Source organism: Babylonia areolata, chromosome 24 (genome assembly GCF_041734735.1).
Source record: "Babylonia areolata isolate BAREFJ2019XMU chromosome 24, ASM4173473v1, whole genome shotgun sequence".
NCBI lineage: Eukaryota > Metazoa > Mollusca > Gastropoda > Neogastropoda > Buccinidae > Babylonia > Babylonia areolata.
This window is the reverse complement of record NC_134899.1, coordinates 54,188,036-54,205,535: the sequence shown is the minus strand read 5'-3', so window position 1 is coordinate 54,205,535 and position 17,500 is coordinate 54,188,036. Positions and strand designations below refer to the sequence as shown.

Below are 17,500 nucleotides of genomic sequence, written 5' to 3'. Positions count from 1 at the left end.
TGAGAAAATAGCTATAACGTTTTTCAACAAAGAGTTCTGTTTTTGAGCGTGCATTATCAGGATCAAGTCAACATGCATACTTGGTCAAAGGATTTCTTTGAATCGTAATGTACCTAGGCACCTGAAACTGTTGTCCTGCAGAGATCTGTGACACTGACTGATGTTACACGCCTCTACGTGCTATGGATCTACATCACATAACCACCACACTGAAAATTCTCCTCCCTTTCTGTGGATATCCTACACTCCTCTTTACACTCATTATCTTATTCTTATGTTATTTCATTTTTCCCCTTATCTAATCATGTCTTATTTTATTTTCAAAGAATAATCAAGCCGAAAAAAAACTTCCCCTTTTCACACAAAATTCCTCACTCTCCTAATTTCCTTTTCTATGGTTAATCCCCATTTATCCCTATTAATTCATTTGATTTCACTTCATTTAAAAAAAAAAAAAAATCATATTCTGTTGTTCGTTGTCTTCTGGATAACGTCAACACCACAATGACGTACAGTTATCTGCTCCTCTCCACAAGTGCTTTTTTTTTTTCTTTTTCTTTTTCTCGACATGATGTCACCAAAAAATGGAATGACGTCACGAACACTGACGTAGACCGACGGATCATCATCACTTCGGATTCTACAGTCGTACAGACACGTCGCCGTTCTTGGTGTAGGCAGCGTTGTCGTAGCCCTGGTCCCCGGCTCCTCCCCCCACTGCCCCCAGTACAAACCCGTTGCTCTCCGCGCCCTTTCCGTTGTTAAGAGTGTAGGGAAGTGTCACTGGGGCGTAGCGACCCGTGCGGTTCTCTGGGTCGGCCGGCCCCCAGTCGGGGAGAGGCTTGAAGCAGCCGGGCTGCAATGGTATTGTATTGTATTGTATTGTATTGTATTGTATTGTATTGTATTTGCATTTTATTTTATTCTATTTTATTTATGTATTTATTTATTTATTTATTTTTGTACGCTTACAGTTGACTTCATCAAGTTTTTGCGCCTTATAAATATTATTATTTGTAGTAGTAGTTCTTTTTTAAAAAAAAAGTATTTATCTATTACTTATTTATTTATTTACTTATTTCTTTTTATTTTATTCGTTTATTATTATTCTTTTTGTTTTGTTTTATTTTATTTATATATTTCATTTTATTTTATTTATTTATATATTTATTCTTTTTTTTTTTTCTCAAGGCCTGACTAAGCGCGTTGGGTTACGCTGCTGGTCAGGCATCTGCTTGGCAGATGTGGTGCAGCGTATATGGTTTTGTCCGAACGCAGTGACGCCTCCTTGAGCTACTGATACTGATACTGATACTGCGTTCTATCGTGTCGTATCGTTTTGCACCGCATTGTACTGCATTCTATCGTATTGTATTGTATTGTATTGTAGTGTAGTGTAGTGCGTTCCAATGTATTGCACTGCACTGCGACGTTACGTTGCGTTGCGTTGTATTGTGTAATGTCGTTTTGTATTGTACTGTACTGTACAGCATTGTATCGAATTGTAAATTATCAGGATCAGGATCAGGATTTGGGGCGTTGTTTTATACAACTTAACCATTTTTGGGCTTTTTATACCCCTTCAGATTTACTCCTTTATATTGTTGGTCGGGTCGTTGACTAGCTGTCATTTAATCCACCAGTCATATTTCGTTTTTGTCAATAACTCGTGTTTATCTATGTGGTTCTTATAAGTATTTATAACAGGTGCACGTTTGATATTGTTTGTTAATTTGTTCCAATAATTTGTTACTCTGTCACTAAATGTAAACTTTGTGAGATTTGTTCTGGAATACAGTTTAAATATTTTGTCTGTACGTTTCTTGTAGTGTCTACCTTTGGAGTACAAAAAAAAAAAAGCATGCTTTGTTTACATCGTCAAACCCATTTCATATTTTGTACGTCTGCATCAAGTCCCCTCCTACTCTTCTTGCTTTAAGTGATGGTAGTTGTAAGTACTGTAATCTTTCTTGATATGAATAATCTTTTATGTTATAGACCAGCTTTGTTGCTCTTCTTTGAGCCCTATTGTATTGTATCGTATTGTATTGTGTTGTATTGCGTTGTGTTGTGTTGTATTTTGTAGTGTATGTGTTGTATTATGTTGCTTAGAGTTGAGATGTATCGTATCGCATCGTATTGTGTTGTATTGAATGACTTTAGTTGTCACAGACAACACAATATAATGTACAATTCAGGAAACCCCTTGTGCCATTTGAAAAATTTAAACATTTCACGTCAATTATACAAAATGTCACACACATACACACACAGAGGCCTACACACACACACACAAACATAAATACAGGCCTACACGCGCGCGCGCACACACACGCGCACAAACACACACACACTCATACATCATACAAACACACACATACACACATCTGACCACCAACCGAAACACCTACCCAACACATACACAAACACACACACAAAGTCCCCTCACCCCCCCTCCGCCCCCCCCCCCCCACTCTCTCTCTCTCTGTCTGTCTCTCTCTCTCCCTCTCTCTCTCTTTTTCTTCCCCCAACTCACCACGCCATATCGGACCATCTGAACGATGGCAGTGATGACAATGGCAGCGAGAGGCACCGTCACCATCACCCAGCCCAGCCCTTGGGCCCAGTCCTCAAAGGTGTAGTCTCCATAGTAGGCAGGAGAATAGTTCACCGCTCCACTGACGATGATAAACTGCAAAGATTTCCCCAGGTACGATGTATGATAGTCAGACGTGTTGAACTGTGACCGTCAGAGAACAGCGGAGGAGGTAACTGCTGTCCCGACTATCAGGGCTAGAATTTGATTATCGTGGAGAATGTCTTGCCCAAGTTACATCCCCACTCTCTCGGCCAAGAGGGTTTTAGAGCAGTCGGCGTTGGGATGGTTCCCAAAGGCCAGCTTGCCCCCCCCCTTCCCCACCCCCCAAAGGCTGCAGCACTAAGAGTCAGTGCAATTTTGCCTCCTAGTTTGAGAGTCCTAATCCTTCACAAAAGACTTACTGTAAATGACTTCCCTTTACTGTGGAAAAACCATTGATTGAGGTAAATTAGGGAAAATCAGTCTTCGCGTCGAAATTGCGCAGCAAGACAGTTGTATTGGTAAGTTATTCGCGTCGAAAGATGTGTGTTAGTGCAGCAAAACAAGACTTGCAGAGTTACGTTAAGTCATTCGCGTCGAAAGATTTGTGTTAGTGCAGCAAAACAAGACTTGCAGAGTTACGTTAAGTTATTCGCGTCGACAGAAATGTATGGTAAAGTATTCGCTTAAAAAAAATCAATGTTGATACAACGGCTCTCTCTCTCTCTCTCTCTCTCTCTCCGTTTTTCTTTCTCTTGCGCAAACACTTTCGTGCGTGCACGTACGCAGGCGTATACACGCATGCATACGTATGCGCGTTGCGAGCGCGAGCGCGATCACACGTGAAAGTATAACTATATCTTTTATTAAACAAAAGAACAGAGGTATCGGCTGGGCAAAAAAACAACAACACAACGTCCGATGTTTCGCTATAACCTACATCAAGTCGAATCCTGTTTCCATTGCCCTGTTTGTGTCTTTCGTTCTGATCACATTCAGTGTACTCGTTTTATTATATATATTTCCCCCATTATGTAGTTTAATGTTTGATAATACCTATGGTACGCTCTCAGTACTTAACTATTGTATTCAAACGTGTAAATTGATACTTTAAGTGGATGCCTACAATCACCAGTATGTGTGAAGGGACAACAACAACAACAATAATAATGATAATAGTAATAATAATAATGATAACTTTATTCATATAGCGTCTAATCAAATGTGTTTCTGCTCTAAGTACTTTACACTTCCTGAGAAGGAAGGAATATTTGTGTAGATTTGTTTACTGCTTGCCGTATTGTCCAGGATCGGGGGAGGGGGGGGGGCGAACCCAACAAACCTCCACATATTGCTTTCGCCCTTTTTCTGGTTCTTCACCTAACTGTCTTTCTGATCTCCTCACCGTTTCCATTCCAGCAACTACGTTGATCACCAGACAATGGCATTCTCCAAACCCCTCCTGTTCATCAGACGATGGCATTCTCCAAATCCCTTCTGTTATGCCTAAGCCCTTCGGTCAAAGATCCTTCGCCGCATTCACAGCCCCCGTCCAGTGGGAGTTCCTTGCCGTACGGATTAATTAAAAAGCGACGAGACCTCAATGGTTTCTAACCCCTGTCCATGAAAACGACAGGCAAAAGGTGAAACTTACACCAATGGCGATGGGTGTGATGGCCAGCCAGTTGACCAGCCAGTACAGGTTGGGCCGGGTTCCGGTCATCATCTCCACGTCACTGCAGAACTCCTTGAAGCCTGGTCAGTAGAGGGGAGAAACATCGTCATCGTTGTCATTATCATCATCGTCGTCGTTGTCATCATCATCGTTAGCATCGTAATAATCATCATCATCATCGTCGTTGTCGTCGTTCTCGTCATCGTCATCATCGTTAGCATTGTAATCATCATCATCGTTGTCGTTGTCGTCGTTCTCGTCACAGTCATCGTCCCCATCGTCATCATTATCTTTACGTCGTTGCAGAATTCCCTCATTCCTACTGAGCAGAGGGAGCGGAGGGAAGGGGGATTATCATCGTCGACGTCATCATTATCATCGTTCGTCGTCATACTCATCACCACCACCACCACCACCCCCCCCCCGGCCCCCACGAGCCACAGTCATCACCAATAGCAATCGGTTTCGTCACACTATTCATTGTCGGCTTCATCCTCATCAGGATCGTCATCAGATATTCATCATCATTATGATCATCATCGTCGCCGTCGTCATTGTCAATAACGTCGGTTTCAGTATCGAGTCCTGTGCTCTTTGAACAGCTGTCATGGTCACACACGCCTCACCCTTTAGTTAAGGCGACCGCCAAGAATGTGTCTTTGTACCGTACTTCAACAAAAAACAAACCAAAAAAAAAAACCCAAACACAGGAAGAATAAGAACAAGAACCTGACGAAGACGGAAGCACTCACCATAGACATACATAAGGCAGACGATCTCCATGAGAGCCACGAACATGAGGTTGTAACTGCCACTGTACCAGTCCATCAGAGTCATCACCCACATCCCGCCCTGATGAAACGACAACAAAACTGAAGAGACTGACACGGTAAAACAACCCACGGCAACAAAAGGTTGTCCCTGGCAAAATTCTGAAGAAAATTCACTTTGATAGTAAAAAAAAAAAAAAAAAAACCCAATCAGGCTGCACTTGCTGGCAGAAAAAGAAAAGAAGACAAAAAAAGAAGAAGAAGAAGAAGAAGAAGAAAGAAAATAAAAAGTGTCTCTCTCACTAACGTGACGCGCTGTTCATTGTGAGAGCAGCCCGAATTTCGCACAATTTGTTGTAACCAAAGAATAATAATAATACTACACTGCACTGCTTTACACTGCACTACAATAGTGGGAGTGTGTGTCGTATGGGGGTGGGTGTGGGTGTGGGTGGGGAGGGTGGCATGGGCGATAATGGGGTGTAATTATTGAAGAACTGCCGCTGTTCAAGACTTCTTCAGTATTTGAAACGTTTGGGCGGTTCACAGGCGTCGATCTTCTTTCTCACGGGCAGGGAACAAAGCAAGCAAACAGATCTGCATGCACTCGCTCACGTTGTCAACACACACACACACACACACACACGCGCGCGCGCGCGCACGCACACACACACACACACACAAACACACGCACGCACACACACACACACACAGAGAAACACACACACACACACAAACACACACACATTAAAACACACACACACACACATTAACAGCAAACTAACCCCACACCCACACCCCCTCCCCACAAATCCTCCTAATCCTGTTAAACTTAGAACTAATTAAGACCTATGGACACAGATCGTTTTCTTTTCAATCACCAAAGACGTGGAACAAGCTCCCTGATAACCTCCGTCATTCTGATTCCCTCGCATCTTTTAAATCTCGTCTCAAAACTCACCTTTTCCCTCAGCAATAAGTTCAATTGTGGCAGGTCCACTTCCTTTGCGTTAGCTGTGCTTGACTATGTGTGTATACATATGTATGTGTACATAACTACATGCATGTATATGAATGTGTATTGTGTGTGCGTGTGTTTATGTAAGTTTGTGCCTGCCTATGTGTGCGTATGTGTTAGGGTAGCTGTTAGATACACATGTATGTTAAAATGTATGTATGCAGCGTGTGTGTGTGTGTGTGTGTGTGTGTGTGTGTGTGTGTGTGTGTGTGTGTGTAGTCACATTTTGGTGTGTGTATGTAACATAGATATGATGTATTATGTTAACAAAAGCGTTTTTGTAAAGCACCTAGAGCAGATTTCTGGATAGTGTGCTATATAAGTATCCATTATTATTATTATTATTATTATTAATTAAAACAGCCCACTCGGAACCACCCTCCGGAAAAGAATTTGTGCAGCAGATTCATTGACAAGTCGATGTTGGCTACCCATCCAAAAAGAAGAAGAACACACACACACACACACACACACACACACATTAAAACACACACACACACACACACGCATTCATTATCAGTTGTTTCGCTTGTCAGTTTAACGACTTCTCCTTTACGAAGTCCTTTAAGTAATTTCCTGTAACTGTACTTAGAGGGTTTGTTGTTTTTTGTTTGTTTTGTTTTTCTTCCAAATTTCACCCACATTTTTACCCTCATTTGCCCAGTTTCCCCCAACCCTCCATTCATCCACATCTCCCACCCCTTCTAACCGATAATACTCAGATGTCTTCATAAATACTTTTAACAAAATGTCTTCAATCACCGATATGTGTGACGGGACATTAAACAAAACAAAACAAACAAAATTGTAAACACACACACACACGCACACACACACACACACACACACACACACACACACACGCGCGCCCACCATTGTGGCCTGAGGGATGCCCAGCAGGAAGCCGACGACGCAGGTGAGGAAGGTGAAGAGGGTCTTCCGCTTCCTGAGCACGTTGGGGAAGATGTCCGAGACGCCGCTGATTACCGTCTCCATCATGGCGAACTGTTGGGGTGGGACAGTATAGAAATATGATCGTCACTCGTGTTCGACTATGACCATCCGAACAGCAGAGGAGGTAACTGCTGTCCCGACTAGAATTTGATTCATAGTGGAGAGTGTCTTGCCCAAGTTACATCCCCACTCTCTCGGCCCAAAGGGTTTTTAGGACAGTTGGCGTTGGGATGGTCCCCAAAGGCCAACTAGCCCACCAAGGCTGCAGCACTAAGAGCCAGTGCAAGGTTACCCCCTAGTTCGAGTCATAGTCCTTCACAAAAGACTAAGCTGTAAACGATTTCCCATTGCATTAGAGAAGTACTGATTAACACTCATCATTCATCGTACTGATTTACACTCATTATTCATCGTACTGATCAACACTCATTATTCATCGTACTGATTAACACTCATTATTCATCGTACTGATTAACACTCATCATTCATCGTACTGATTTACACTCATTATTCATCGTACTGATCAACACTCATTATTCATCTTACTGATTAACACTCATTATTCATCGCCATCATGGCGAACTGTTGTGGCGAGTCGATGACAGCCGTGCAGATATTGGATTATTATCATTTTGACGCCAGCAGTGTGCCATACCCTTACCAGACTGTCCAAGCCGAGAGTAAGCAATATGAAGAAGGAGGACTGGATAATCATTATTTTTACGCTGGAAGTGTGAAGATTGATTTATAATTATCTAGTGTTAAGATTGGATAACTGACATTTTGAGGCTAGTAGTGTAAAGGCTGGATGATTATCATTTTGACGCCAGTAGATTATGCTATCATTTTGACGCCAAGAGTGTGAAGATTGGATTATTATCATTTTGACACCAGCAGTGTCCTATACCATACCTGACTGTTCAAGCCGAGAGTAAACAGCATGAAGAAGAAAGATTGGATTGTTATCATTTTGACGCCAGCAGTATAAAGACTGGACCATCATCATTTTGACGCCAGCAGTATACCATACCGTACCTGACTGTCCAAGCCGAGAGTGAGCAGCATGAAGAAGAAGAGGAAGGCCCAGAGGGAGGCAGCGGGCAGCTTGGTGATCCCCTCAGGGTAGGCCACAAACGCCAATCCCGGGCCTGTGTGGCAGAACGTGTACAGAATGTGACTCATTCTCATTCACACCCAAAGCAACGAGATCACCCAAGTGTAATCCCCGCCCCCCCCCCCCCGGCCCCATTTCAATGTATCAGCAATTTTGTTCCTCTGGCTATTGGCATGCAACTATCATTTACATCAGCAAGCATTTGCCTCAATGCTTACAAAAAAAAAAAAAAGAAAAAAAAGAAAAAAAGTTTCACATGCAAAAATGAAAACACACGTCTCCCTTGAGACGATCTGGATCATGAAGCCCCTTTGTACATTATTAATTCATGAATGTGTAACAACAACAACAACAACAGACCACAACAAACAACAACAACAGTACAGTAAAGCCATACCGCTGTTGGCAACGTCCTCCACCTTCTGGTTGTTCTCGTGAGCCATGTGACCCAGCATGGAGAAGATGGCGAAGCCGGCAAAGATGGACGTGCCGCAGTTGATCACTGCGACCATGATGGCGTCTCTGTCATCAGTGATGGAATGAACAGATTAATAAACAAATAGATAAACGAATAAATGATTAAAACTGACTTAAAAACAACAACAACAACAGATTAATAAATTAACAATAGGTACGTAACTGGCTAACTATCTATCTATCTATCTAGCTAGTTAACTAACTAACTAACTAACTAACTAACTAACTAGTTAGCTAGCTAGCCAGCTAGCTAAGTAACTAAACATGTGTAAATAAATGAAGGAATAAGCCTATAAAGAAACATAAACAGATAAATAAAATCAGATAAAAAACAACAAAAAAACAACAACAGTGCAAATAAATCGATTAAACAAACACATATCGATGAAGAACTTGAAATGTTAATGGTCTCATAGCCATTTACGGCGATCAGGGGCAGAGAACTCATCATATCCACTGTGTTCAGTGCTCGGCATAGGAAGGCGGGGGCCCAGCCCTCTCCTTCCTCTTTATCGTATTTTATTTTAAAAGGAAATTTTCTTCCTAAAATTACGTTTAAGTAACATACCGTGACCCACTAGTGCAGACCCCGGCAGGGGCCTGATTCCTGTCCTGTGCAAACTACTACCCGCGTATGCGGAGAAAACGAAAGTAGCTACGGCCGATAACCTCCCGAAGTAGGTTACCTCCCCTGTGCATCCTCGACTAGCGCCCTCTTTTTAAAGATTTTTTTCCCGACTGGTCAAGCACCCATTCACCTCAGGGTGGAGTGAGGAAGACCTCAGGGACAGCACACACAAAGCCGAAACGGAGTGTCGGACCCCGATCACTCCAGATGAATAGATAAACAAACAAAGCGGAGAACAAGGACTGGCAATAACTAATCTTCAAGTATGCCCAAACTGAAACACTCACAAGGAGATGGGAAAAAGAAGAAGAAGAAGAAGGAAGAAGAAGAAGAAGAAAGAAGTAAAAAATACCACCCCACTCCGCTTCCTTCTTTGTTGCTAACTCAAACACTTCCCCTTCTATTTTCACGCCCGAAGTCTTGATGCAACCATCATAAATTCCTTGTCTCATGCCTTGACGAATGATTTCTTTCATTCATTCCATCAGACGCAAAACGACAAAAAAGTTGTCATCATTTCATCCACAACAGTGACATGAAGTATCAGCTGTCAGGAGATTCAGATGCTCAATAACACCCACCTGTAGCAGTTGTTCTTGAACTTGTTGTAACTGGCCATGGTGAGCAGACCTCCAAAGCCCACACCCAGGGAATAGAAGATCTGGGTGGCTGCGTCACCCCACACCTGTACACGTTTATAATGGTAATAGTGATGTTGATGTCATGATGTTAACAACGTCATCAAGAAAAACAAACAAACAAAACAACAATAAAAAACAAAACAAACAACAACAAGAGCACCAACAACAGCAAATAAACAACCAGAAAACAGCAGCAGCAACAACATAAACAGAAACAAACATCAACATCAGCAACAATAGCAGCAGTGACAGCAGCAGCAGCAGCAGCAGCAGCATCAACAACAAGAATGATGCAATAACATCAGCAAACAAAGCAAATAAAAATTAATATTCTTATCACTTCTAGTTATTCTCCTGCTGTAGCTTACGAACACTACTCCTACAATGGCTAGGCCCAGTACTGCTGCTGCTGCTGCTGCTACTGCTACTACTACTTCTACTACTATTACTACTATATTGATTATTCAAAATATTGTTCAACACAAAAAATAATTTTGACAAAAGAAAACAAAACAAACAACTGGAAAAAAAATCAACAACTCCGTGACAGAATTTTCTCTGCTCTAACCTTAATGTCCTCTCCTTAGCCTCCAAGATGTTCTCTACTTTAGCCTTAACGACATTGCCTTTGCCTCCAAGATCTCTACTTTAACCTTAATGCCTTTGCCTTAGCCTACAAGATGTTCTCTAGCTTTAACGCCATTGCCTTAGCCTCCAAAATCTCTACTCTAACCTTAACGCCATTGCCTTAGCCTCCAAGATGTTCTCTACTTAAGCTTTAGCGCCATTCCCTTAGCCTCCAAGATATCTACTTTAACCTTAACGCCATTGCCTTAGCCAAGGGTTTCTTTAATTTAGCCTTAATGCCCTCAGCTTGGCCTGCAAGAGTTTGCTTACTTTCCCCTCAATGCCCTGACTTTAGCCTCCAAGGGTTTCTCTAATTTAGCCATAATGTCCTCGCCTTAGCCTCCAAGAGTTTGTTTACTTTACCCACAATGCCCTGACATTAGCCTCCAAGAGTTTCTCTAATTTAGCCTTAATGTCCTCGCCTTAGCCTCCAAGAGTTTCTCTAATTTGACCCCCAAGCACTGAACTTAGAGTCCAGAAGGTTCTCTACTTCAACCTCTAGGCCCTGACCATAACCTCCAAGAGTTTTGTTTACTGCACCCTGCATGCCCTGACCTTAACCTCCAAGAGTTTGTGTGCTGTACCCTGCATGCCCTGACCTTAACCTCCAAGAGTTTCTCTAATTTAGCCTTAATACCCTCGCCTTAGCCTCCAAGAGTTTCTCTAATTTGACCCCCAAGCACTGAACTTAGAGTCCAGAAGGTTCTCTACTTCAACCTCTAGGCCCTGACCATAACCTCCAAGAGTTTTGTTTACTGCACCCTGCATGCCCTGACCTTAGCGTCCAGAAGTTTCTCCCACTGGGGGATGACGTAGAACTTGATGCCGTCCAGATGCCCCTCCAGAGTGGCCCCGCGCACCAGCAGCACGATCAGGATGATGTACGGGAAGGTGGCCGTGAAGTACACCACCTGTTGGAGTGACGAAACACACACAACGTGATGACGTAAAGTACACCACCTGTTGGAGTGACGAAACACACACAACGTGATGACGTGAAGTACACCGCCTGGTTTGTGTCAAAGTGGAGAAAAACACACATCATCATCGTCATCGTCATCATTGTCGTCGTCGTCTTCGTAATCATTATCACCATCACAATCATCATCATCGTCATCGTCATCATCGTCATAATCTCTATCATCATCATCATCATCACCACCATCACCATCACCACCACCACCAACACCACCATCACCATCATCACCACCCTCACCATCACCACCACCATCATCACCACCCTCACCATCACCACCACCACCACCATCACCATCATCACCACCCTCACCATCACCACAACCATCACCATCATCACGCAACATAGCGCACCCTTCCCCTGACCAGGAGGTGACGCAGCCTTCCCACCCACACTCCAAGGCAGAGGTAAAAAAAGGTTAACTCTCTCCATACGAACGGCGAAAGAGGACGACGTTAACAGCGTTTCACCCCAATTACCATCATCAAAATATTGCAAGCAGGCTCTTATACTGAAGAGGTGAATGTTGACAAAGAATACCACAATTCTGACGACGGAAGCTAAAGGTTGGGTCATTCAGACACCCACTGGACATCCGAGGAGTCTGTGTGGAGGAGAAGAGAGGACTGGCCGTACTGAGTTAAAGGTCCCGTAGATTTTTATGACCATCTGGGCAGAGAATTCCTATCTACTGTGTCCAGGACACGACCATCTTGGTAGAGAATTCCTATCTACTGTGTCCAGGACACGACCATCTTGGTAGAGAATTCCTATCTACTGTGTCCAGGATACGGCAGAGGATAGGGGTGTGGGGGAGAGGAGGAGAGGGGGGGGGGAGGAGAGGAGGGGCAAAACTCTCCTTCTGCCGCTTTAACCTTCTCCAGCCGGAGGCAGCTACCCGTCCACACCTGGGTGGAGTGAGGACAATCGGAGTACAGTGCCTTTCCCAAGGACACAACACCATGCCGAAACGGGGCCTCGAACCCTGATCACTGGTGAACACTGGGTCAGGATTCCAACGCCTAACCGATTCTTCCATGACGCTTCGCGTATAGTCGCCTTCCAGCAGAGTTCTACCATTTAACTCGCCAGAAGATGACAGAGGCCACCCTTTACCTTACCAGAAAATAATGCGGAGGCTACCCCACCCGTACCCTGAAACAGCGGAAGCCTACCTTTCGCCTTACCAGAAGATAACAGAATATACCCTATACCTTGCCAGAAGATAACAGACTCTACCCTTTATCTGACCAGAAGATAACAGACTATACCCTTTACCTGACCAGAAGATAACAGACTATACCCTTTACCTGGCCACAAGATAACAGACTATACCCTTTACCTGGCCACAAGATAACAGACTATACCCTTTACCTGACCGGAAGATAACAGAATATACCCTATACCTTGCCAGAAGATAACAGACTCTACCCACCCTGTTGCCTCAGTCAGCAGTGGCCCGTCCTTTCCCTACCTACCATCCACCCATCCACCCAGTCCCTACCTTCCCAGAGGACTTGACGCCCTTCATCAGGCAGGCGAAGATGAGGAGCCAGGCCAGGCCCAGAGTCAGGATCAACTTGAGCGAGACACCTCCCAGGTCCCCCATGTCAGTGGCTTCGTGGAGACGTAGAACGTACTGGCTGTAACGGCAACAACCAAGGATGGTAAATAATGGTGTGGCAGTTATCCAGCTCTACGTAATCCTCCCGTTCCCCCCCCCCCCAACCATACACACACCCATGCGCACACATGCATGTTAAACACGGTCGTAAACGAACGTTGGGGTTCACGGGTGCACCTGTACCCATATAAACATATCCACACAATACGCGAGCGCGGACTCCCTCTCTCTCTCTCTCTGTGTCACACACACACACACACACACACACACACAGAAGCACACAACACGAACACTCAGTCCCTCATCACCAACTCACTGCAGGTAGTCAGAAGCAGGACTGACGAAGGGTGTCTTGCAGTCTTTGAACAGGTCGTCGTTCAGGATCATCGTGGAGTTCAGCTGGGTATAGTTCCAGACGTCAGGGTACGTCTGGTTCACCTTCACCGTGAAGTTATAGTTCTCCATCAGCTCCTCAATGCACGTGTTGTTGTAGACGTCGTCTGCACAGAATTTAGTTTGTTAATTTATTTTGATGTTTACTGGTGGGTTTTTACCTAACGCGCTTCTTGCCATTGGTCTGGCTTTCGATTTGTACTCTTCGTTTTGTTTTTGTCACGTGTGTATAATTTGCTTCTACGACCTTGTTGCTTATATATAACATCTTCAGCACACACACACACACACACATATATATATATATATGTGTGTGTGTGTGTGTGTGTGTGTGTGTGTGTGTGTGTGTGTGTGTGTGTAACATCTTCAGCATAGATCACAACTTTTGCCATAGACCCTGTGTGGGTTTTATGTGATGCATTTCTTCCCGGTTACTTAGTTGTGGTTTTATAATTGTTTCGGCGGACCTGCATTAATCAAACAAGAGAAACGACCGATGATCAATGTAAACAATCAATAACATCAACGTCCCCCATGACTGTTGACACTTTGATTGGATGGTTTAGATAGATAGTTAGTTAGTTGCCTAGCTAGTTAGTTAGATAGTTGCTTAGTTAGCTAGTTAGTTGCTTACTTAGTTGCTGAGTTAGTTAGTTAAACACACGAGTCTGCTCTCCTCCACCCTCCCTGTTTCACTTCATGGTATCCATGAATCACTCTCTGCAGGAAAGAGAAGCAAAAAAAAAAAAAAAAAAAAAAGAAGGTTATTTCATATGTCTCCCGAGGTTAGTGTCCCCTGAGGTTAGTGTCCCCTGAGAGGTTAGTGTCCCCTGTCCCCTGAGGCTTGTGTCCCCTGTCCCCTTAGGTTAGTGTCCCCTGAGGTTAGTGTCCCCTGTCCCCTTAGGTTAGTGTCCCCTGAGGTTAGTGTCCCCTGTCCCCTGAGGTTAGTGTCCCCTGAGGTTAGTGTCCCCTGAGGGCATTGAAACACCACACACACGCATTTTGTACACACCATTCAAACAAACAAACAAAAGAGTGATGTCAAAAGCTAAACAAACACAAAAGCCCACTAGCAAATACATTTCAAAAAACCTTTTTTTTCCCCTTTGCAACAGACAAAATTTTTCTTATTATAAGATGTATGATAGTCAGTCGTGTCCAACTACAACCGGCAGAACAGCAGAGGAGGCAACTGCTGTGCCGACTATCTGGGCTAGAATCTGATTATAGTAGTAGAGTGTCTATAAACAGAAAACCACCACAACAACCACCATGTCTCCCTTTTCATGGCATCCACGACTCACTCTCCCTCCCAGCCATACAACTCTTTGTCTCACTTTTAATAGCATCCATGGCCGCAGTCTCGTTCATCTGTTCGAACATGGGGTAGGGTTCGTTGCGGCACTTGGAGGTGGCCCAGGCCGGGTCACAGGTGTCCCACGGCAGGTCGGAATCCAGGTGAACGAAGGAGACAAACATGTAGTAGATGGCGTAGGTGATGATGACGTTGTAGTAGATGCTGACCACGGCACTGATGATGCACATGGCGAACCCCGTGCCTGCAGCCAGGTTAGGGTTAGTGGGTACGCGTGCAAATTTTTGGTGGTCTTCAATTTGACATTTTTCCCAATTAAAAACAACAAGAACAAAACCCCACAAAACAACAACAACACCAACAACATAAACAACATAAAAGGCAAAATCAAATATATAAAACAACTACGACAACATCAGCAATAGCAGGAGCAGGAACAGCAACAACAATAACAGCAAAAACAACAACAACAACAACAAAAACAAACAAGTTTGGCAGCATGAGCAGAAGAAGAAGAAGAAGAAGAGGAGCAACAACAATGATGATGATGATGATGATGATGATGATGATGATGATGATGATGATGATGATGAAGAAGGAGGAGGAGGAGGAGGAGGAGGAGGAGGAGAAGAAGAAGAAGAAGAAGAGGAGCAACAACAATGATGATGATGATGATGATGATGATGATGATGATGAAGAAGAAGGAGGAGGAGGAGGAGGAGGAGAAGAAGAAGAAGATAATGATGATGATGATGACATTTAGGAAGCAGAAGACGAAGAATTTAGAAAATGAAGAAAAAGAACAATAACAGTAAGAAGAACAAGAAAAAGAAGAAGGAGAACAACAACAAGAAATGCAAGAAGAAGAAGAAGAAGAAGAAGAAGGAGGAGGAGGAGGAGGAGGAAGAGGAGGAGCAGGAGGAGGAAGAGGAAGAAGAAGAAGAAGAAGGAGGAGGAGGAGGAGGAGGAGGAGGAAAAGGAGGAGGAAGAGGAAGAAGAAGAAGCAGAAGCAGGCACTGACCAGCAAAGAAGGGACTCATTTTCCACACGGTGATGGGACCCTCAGAGGCGAACTGCCCCAGGGCCAACTCCAGAAAGAAGAGCGGCAGTCCGGCAATGACCAGCATGATGATGTAGGGGAAGAGGAAGGTGGCTGGTACATCACATCAAATCAAATCAATCATTAATCAGTCCATCAATCAATCGACCAACCAGCCATTACGAACGCACCCAAAACTACTCTCCTTCCCAACCAACAAAATACTCCCCCACCCAACCCCCCCACCAAACATCTACCAATTCAATCATCAACATCAATGACCAGCATGATGATGTAGGGGAAGAGGAAGGTGGCTGGTACATCACATCAAATCAATTCAATCATCAACATCAATGACCAGCATGATGATGTAGGGGAAGAGGAAGGTGGCTGGTACATCACATCAAATCAAATCAATCATTAATCAGTCCATCAATCAATCGACCAACCAGCCATTACGAACGCACCCAAAACTACTCTCCTTCGCAACCAACAAAATAATCCCCCACCCAACCCCCCCACCAAACATCTACCCAAATACTCCCCCCCACACACACACCAAACATCTACCCAAATACTCCCCCCCCACACACACACACACCAAACATCTACCCAAATACTCCCCCCCCCACACACCAAACATCTACCCAAATACTCCCCCCCCCCCACCAAACATCTACCCAAATACTCCCCCCCCCACACACCAAACATCTACCCAAATACTCCCCCCCACACACCAAACATCTACCCAAACACTCCCCCCCACACACACACACCAAACATGTACCCAAATACTCACCCGCACACACACACACACACACACACATACACCAAACATGTACCCAAGTACTCACCCACACAACCAAATCAAAATACTCCCCCCCCCCACCAAACATCTACCCAAATACTCCCCCCCCCCCCACACACACACCAAACATCTACCCAAATACTCCCCCCCCCCCCACCAAACATCTACCCACATACACAGACACACACACACAGACACAGACACACAGACACACACCCACCTCCCCCATTCCTGTAGGCCAGGTAAGGGAACCTCCACACATTGCCCAGGCCCACGGCGTATCCCACACAGGACAGCAGGAACTCGACCTGGCTGCCCCACGTGCCTCTCTCCGCCATCTGTATCATCATCATCATCATCATCATCATCAACATCATCATCATCATTGTCATCATCAACATCATCATCATCATCATTGTCGTCGTCATCATCATCATCATCATCAACATCAACATCATCGTCATCATCATCAACATCATCATCATCATCATCATTGTCGTCGTCATCATCATCATCATCATTGTCGTTGTCATCATCATCATCAACATCATCATCATTGTCGTCGTTGTCATCATCATCATCAACATCATCATCATCATCATTGTCGTCGTCGTCAACATCATCATCAACATCATCATCATCATCATTGTCGTCGTCGTCATCATCATCATCGACTTCGTCGTCATCATCATCATCATTGTCGTCGTCGTCATATTCGTCCTCATCGTCACCATCATCATCGTTCTCATCATCAAATTCATCGTTGTCGTCATCATCATCATCGTTCTCATCATCAAATTCGTCGTCGTCGTCATCATCATATATTCGTCGTCATCGTCGTCGTCATTATATTCGTCGTCTTT

At 44.1% G+C, this 17,500-nt stretch overlaps 1 protein-coding gene across 1 annotated transcript in view; it reads right to left on the bottom strand.

Moving 5' to 3' along the window:
* LOC143299190 (sodium- and chloride-dependent glycine transporter 1-like) overlaps positions 1-17,500 on the bottom strand; it is a 30,874-nt gene that overhangs the window by 4,217 nt on the left and 9,157 nt on the right. Inside the window, exons 2-15 of the mRNA XM_076612358.1 lie at positions 16,858-16,975; positions 15,812-15,943; positions 14,813-15,034; positions 13,399-13,582; positions 12,963-13,101; positions 11,259-11,393; positions 9,796-9,899; positions 8,507-8,631; positions 8,031-8,143; positions 6,915-7,046; positions 5,006-5,105; positions 4,233-4,333; positions 2,537-2,692; positions 1-856 (exon numbers count right to left, since the gene is read on the bottom strand). The exon at positions 1-856 is cut by the window's left edge and continues 4,217 nt beyond it. Of these exons, the coding sequence (XP_076468473.1) occupies positions 641-856; positions 2,537-2,692; positions 4,233-4,333; positions 5,006-5,105; positions 6,915-7,046; positions 8,031-8,143; positions 8,507-8,631; positions 9,796-9,899; positions 11,259-11,393; positions 12,963-13,101; positions 13,399-13,582; positions 14,813-15,034; positions 15,812-15,943; positions 16,858-16,975 (1,977 nt within the window). The 3' untranslated portion in view covers positions 1-640. The remainder of the gene's footprint in view (positions 857-2,536; positions 2,693-4,232; positions 4,334-5,005; positions 5,106-6,914; positions 7,047-8,030; positions 8,144-8,506; positions 8,632-9,795; positions 9,900-11,258; positions 11,394-12,962; positions 13,102-13,398; positions 13,583-14,812; positions 15,035-15,811; positions 15,944-16,857; positions 16,976-17,500) is intronic.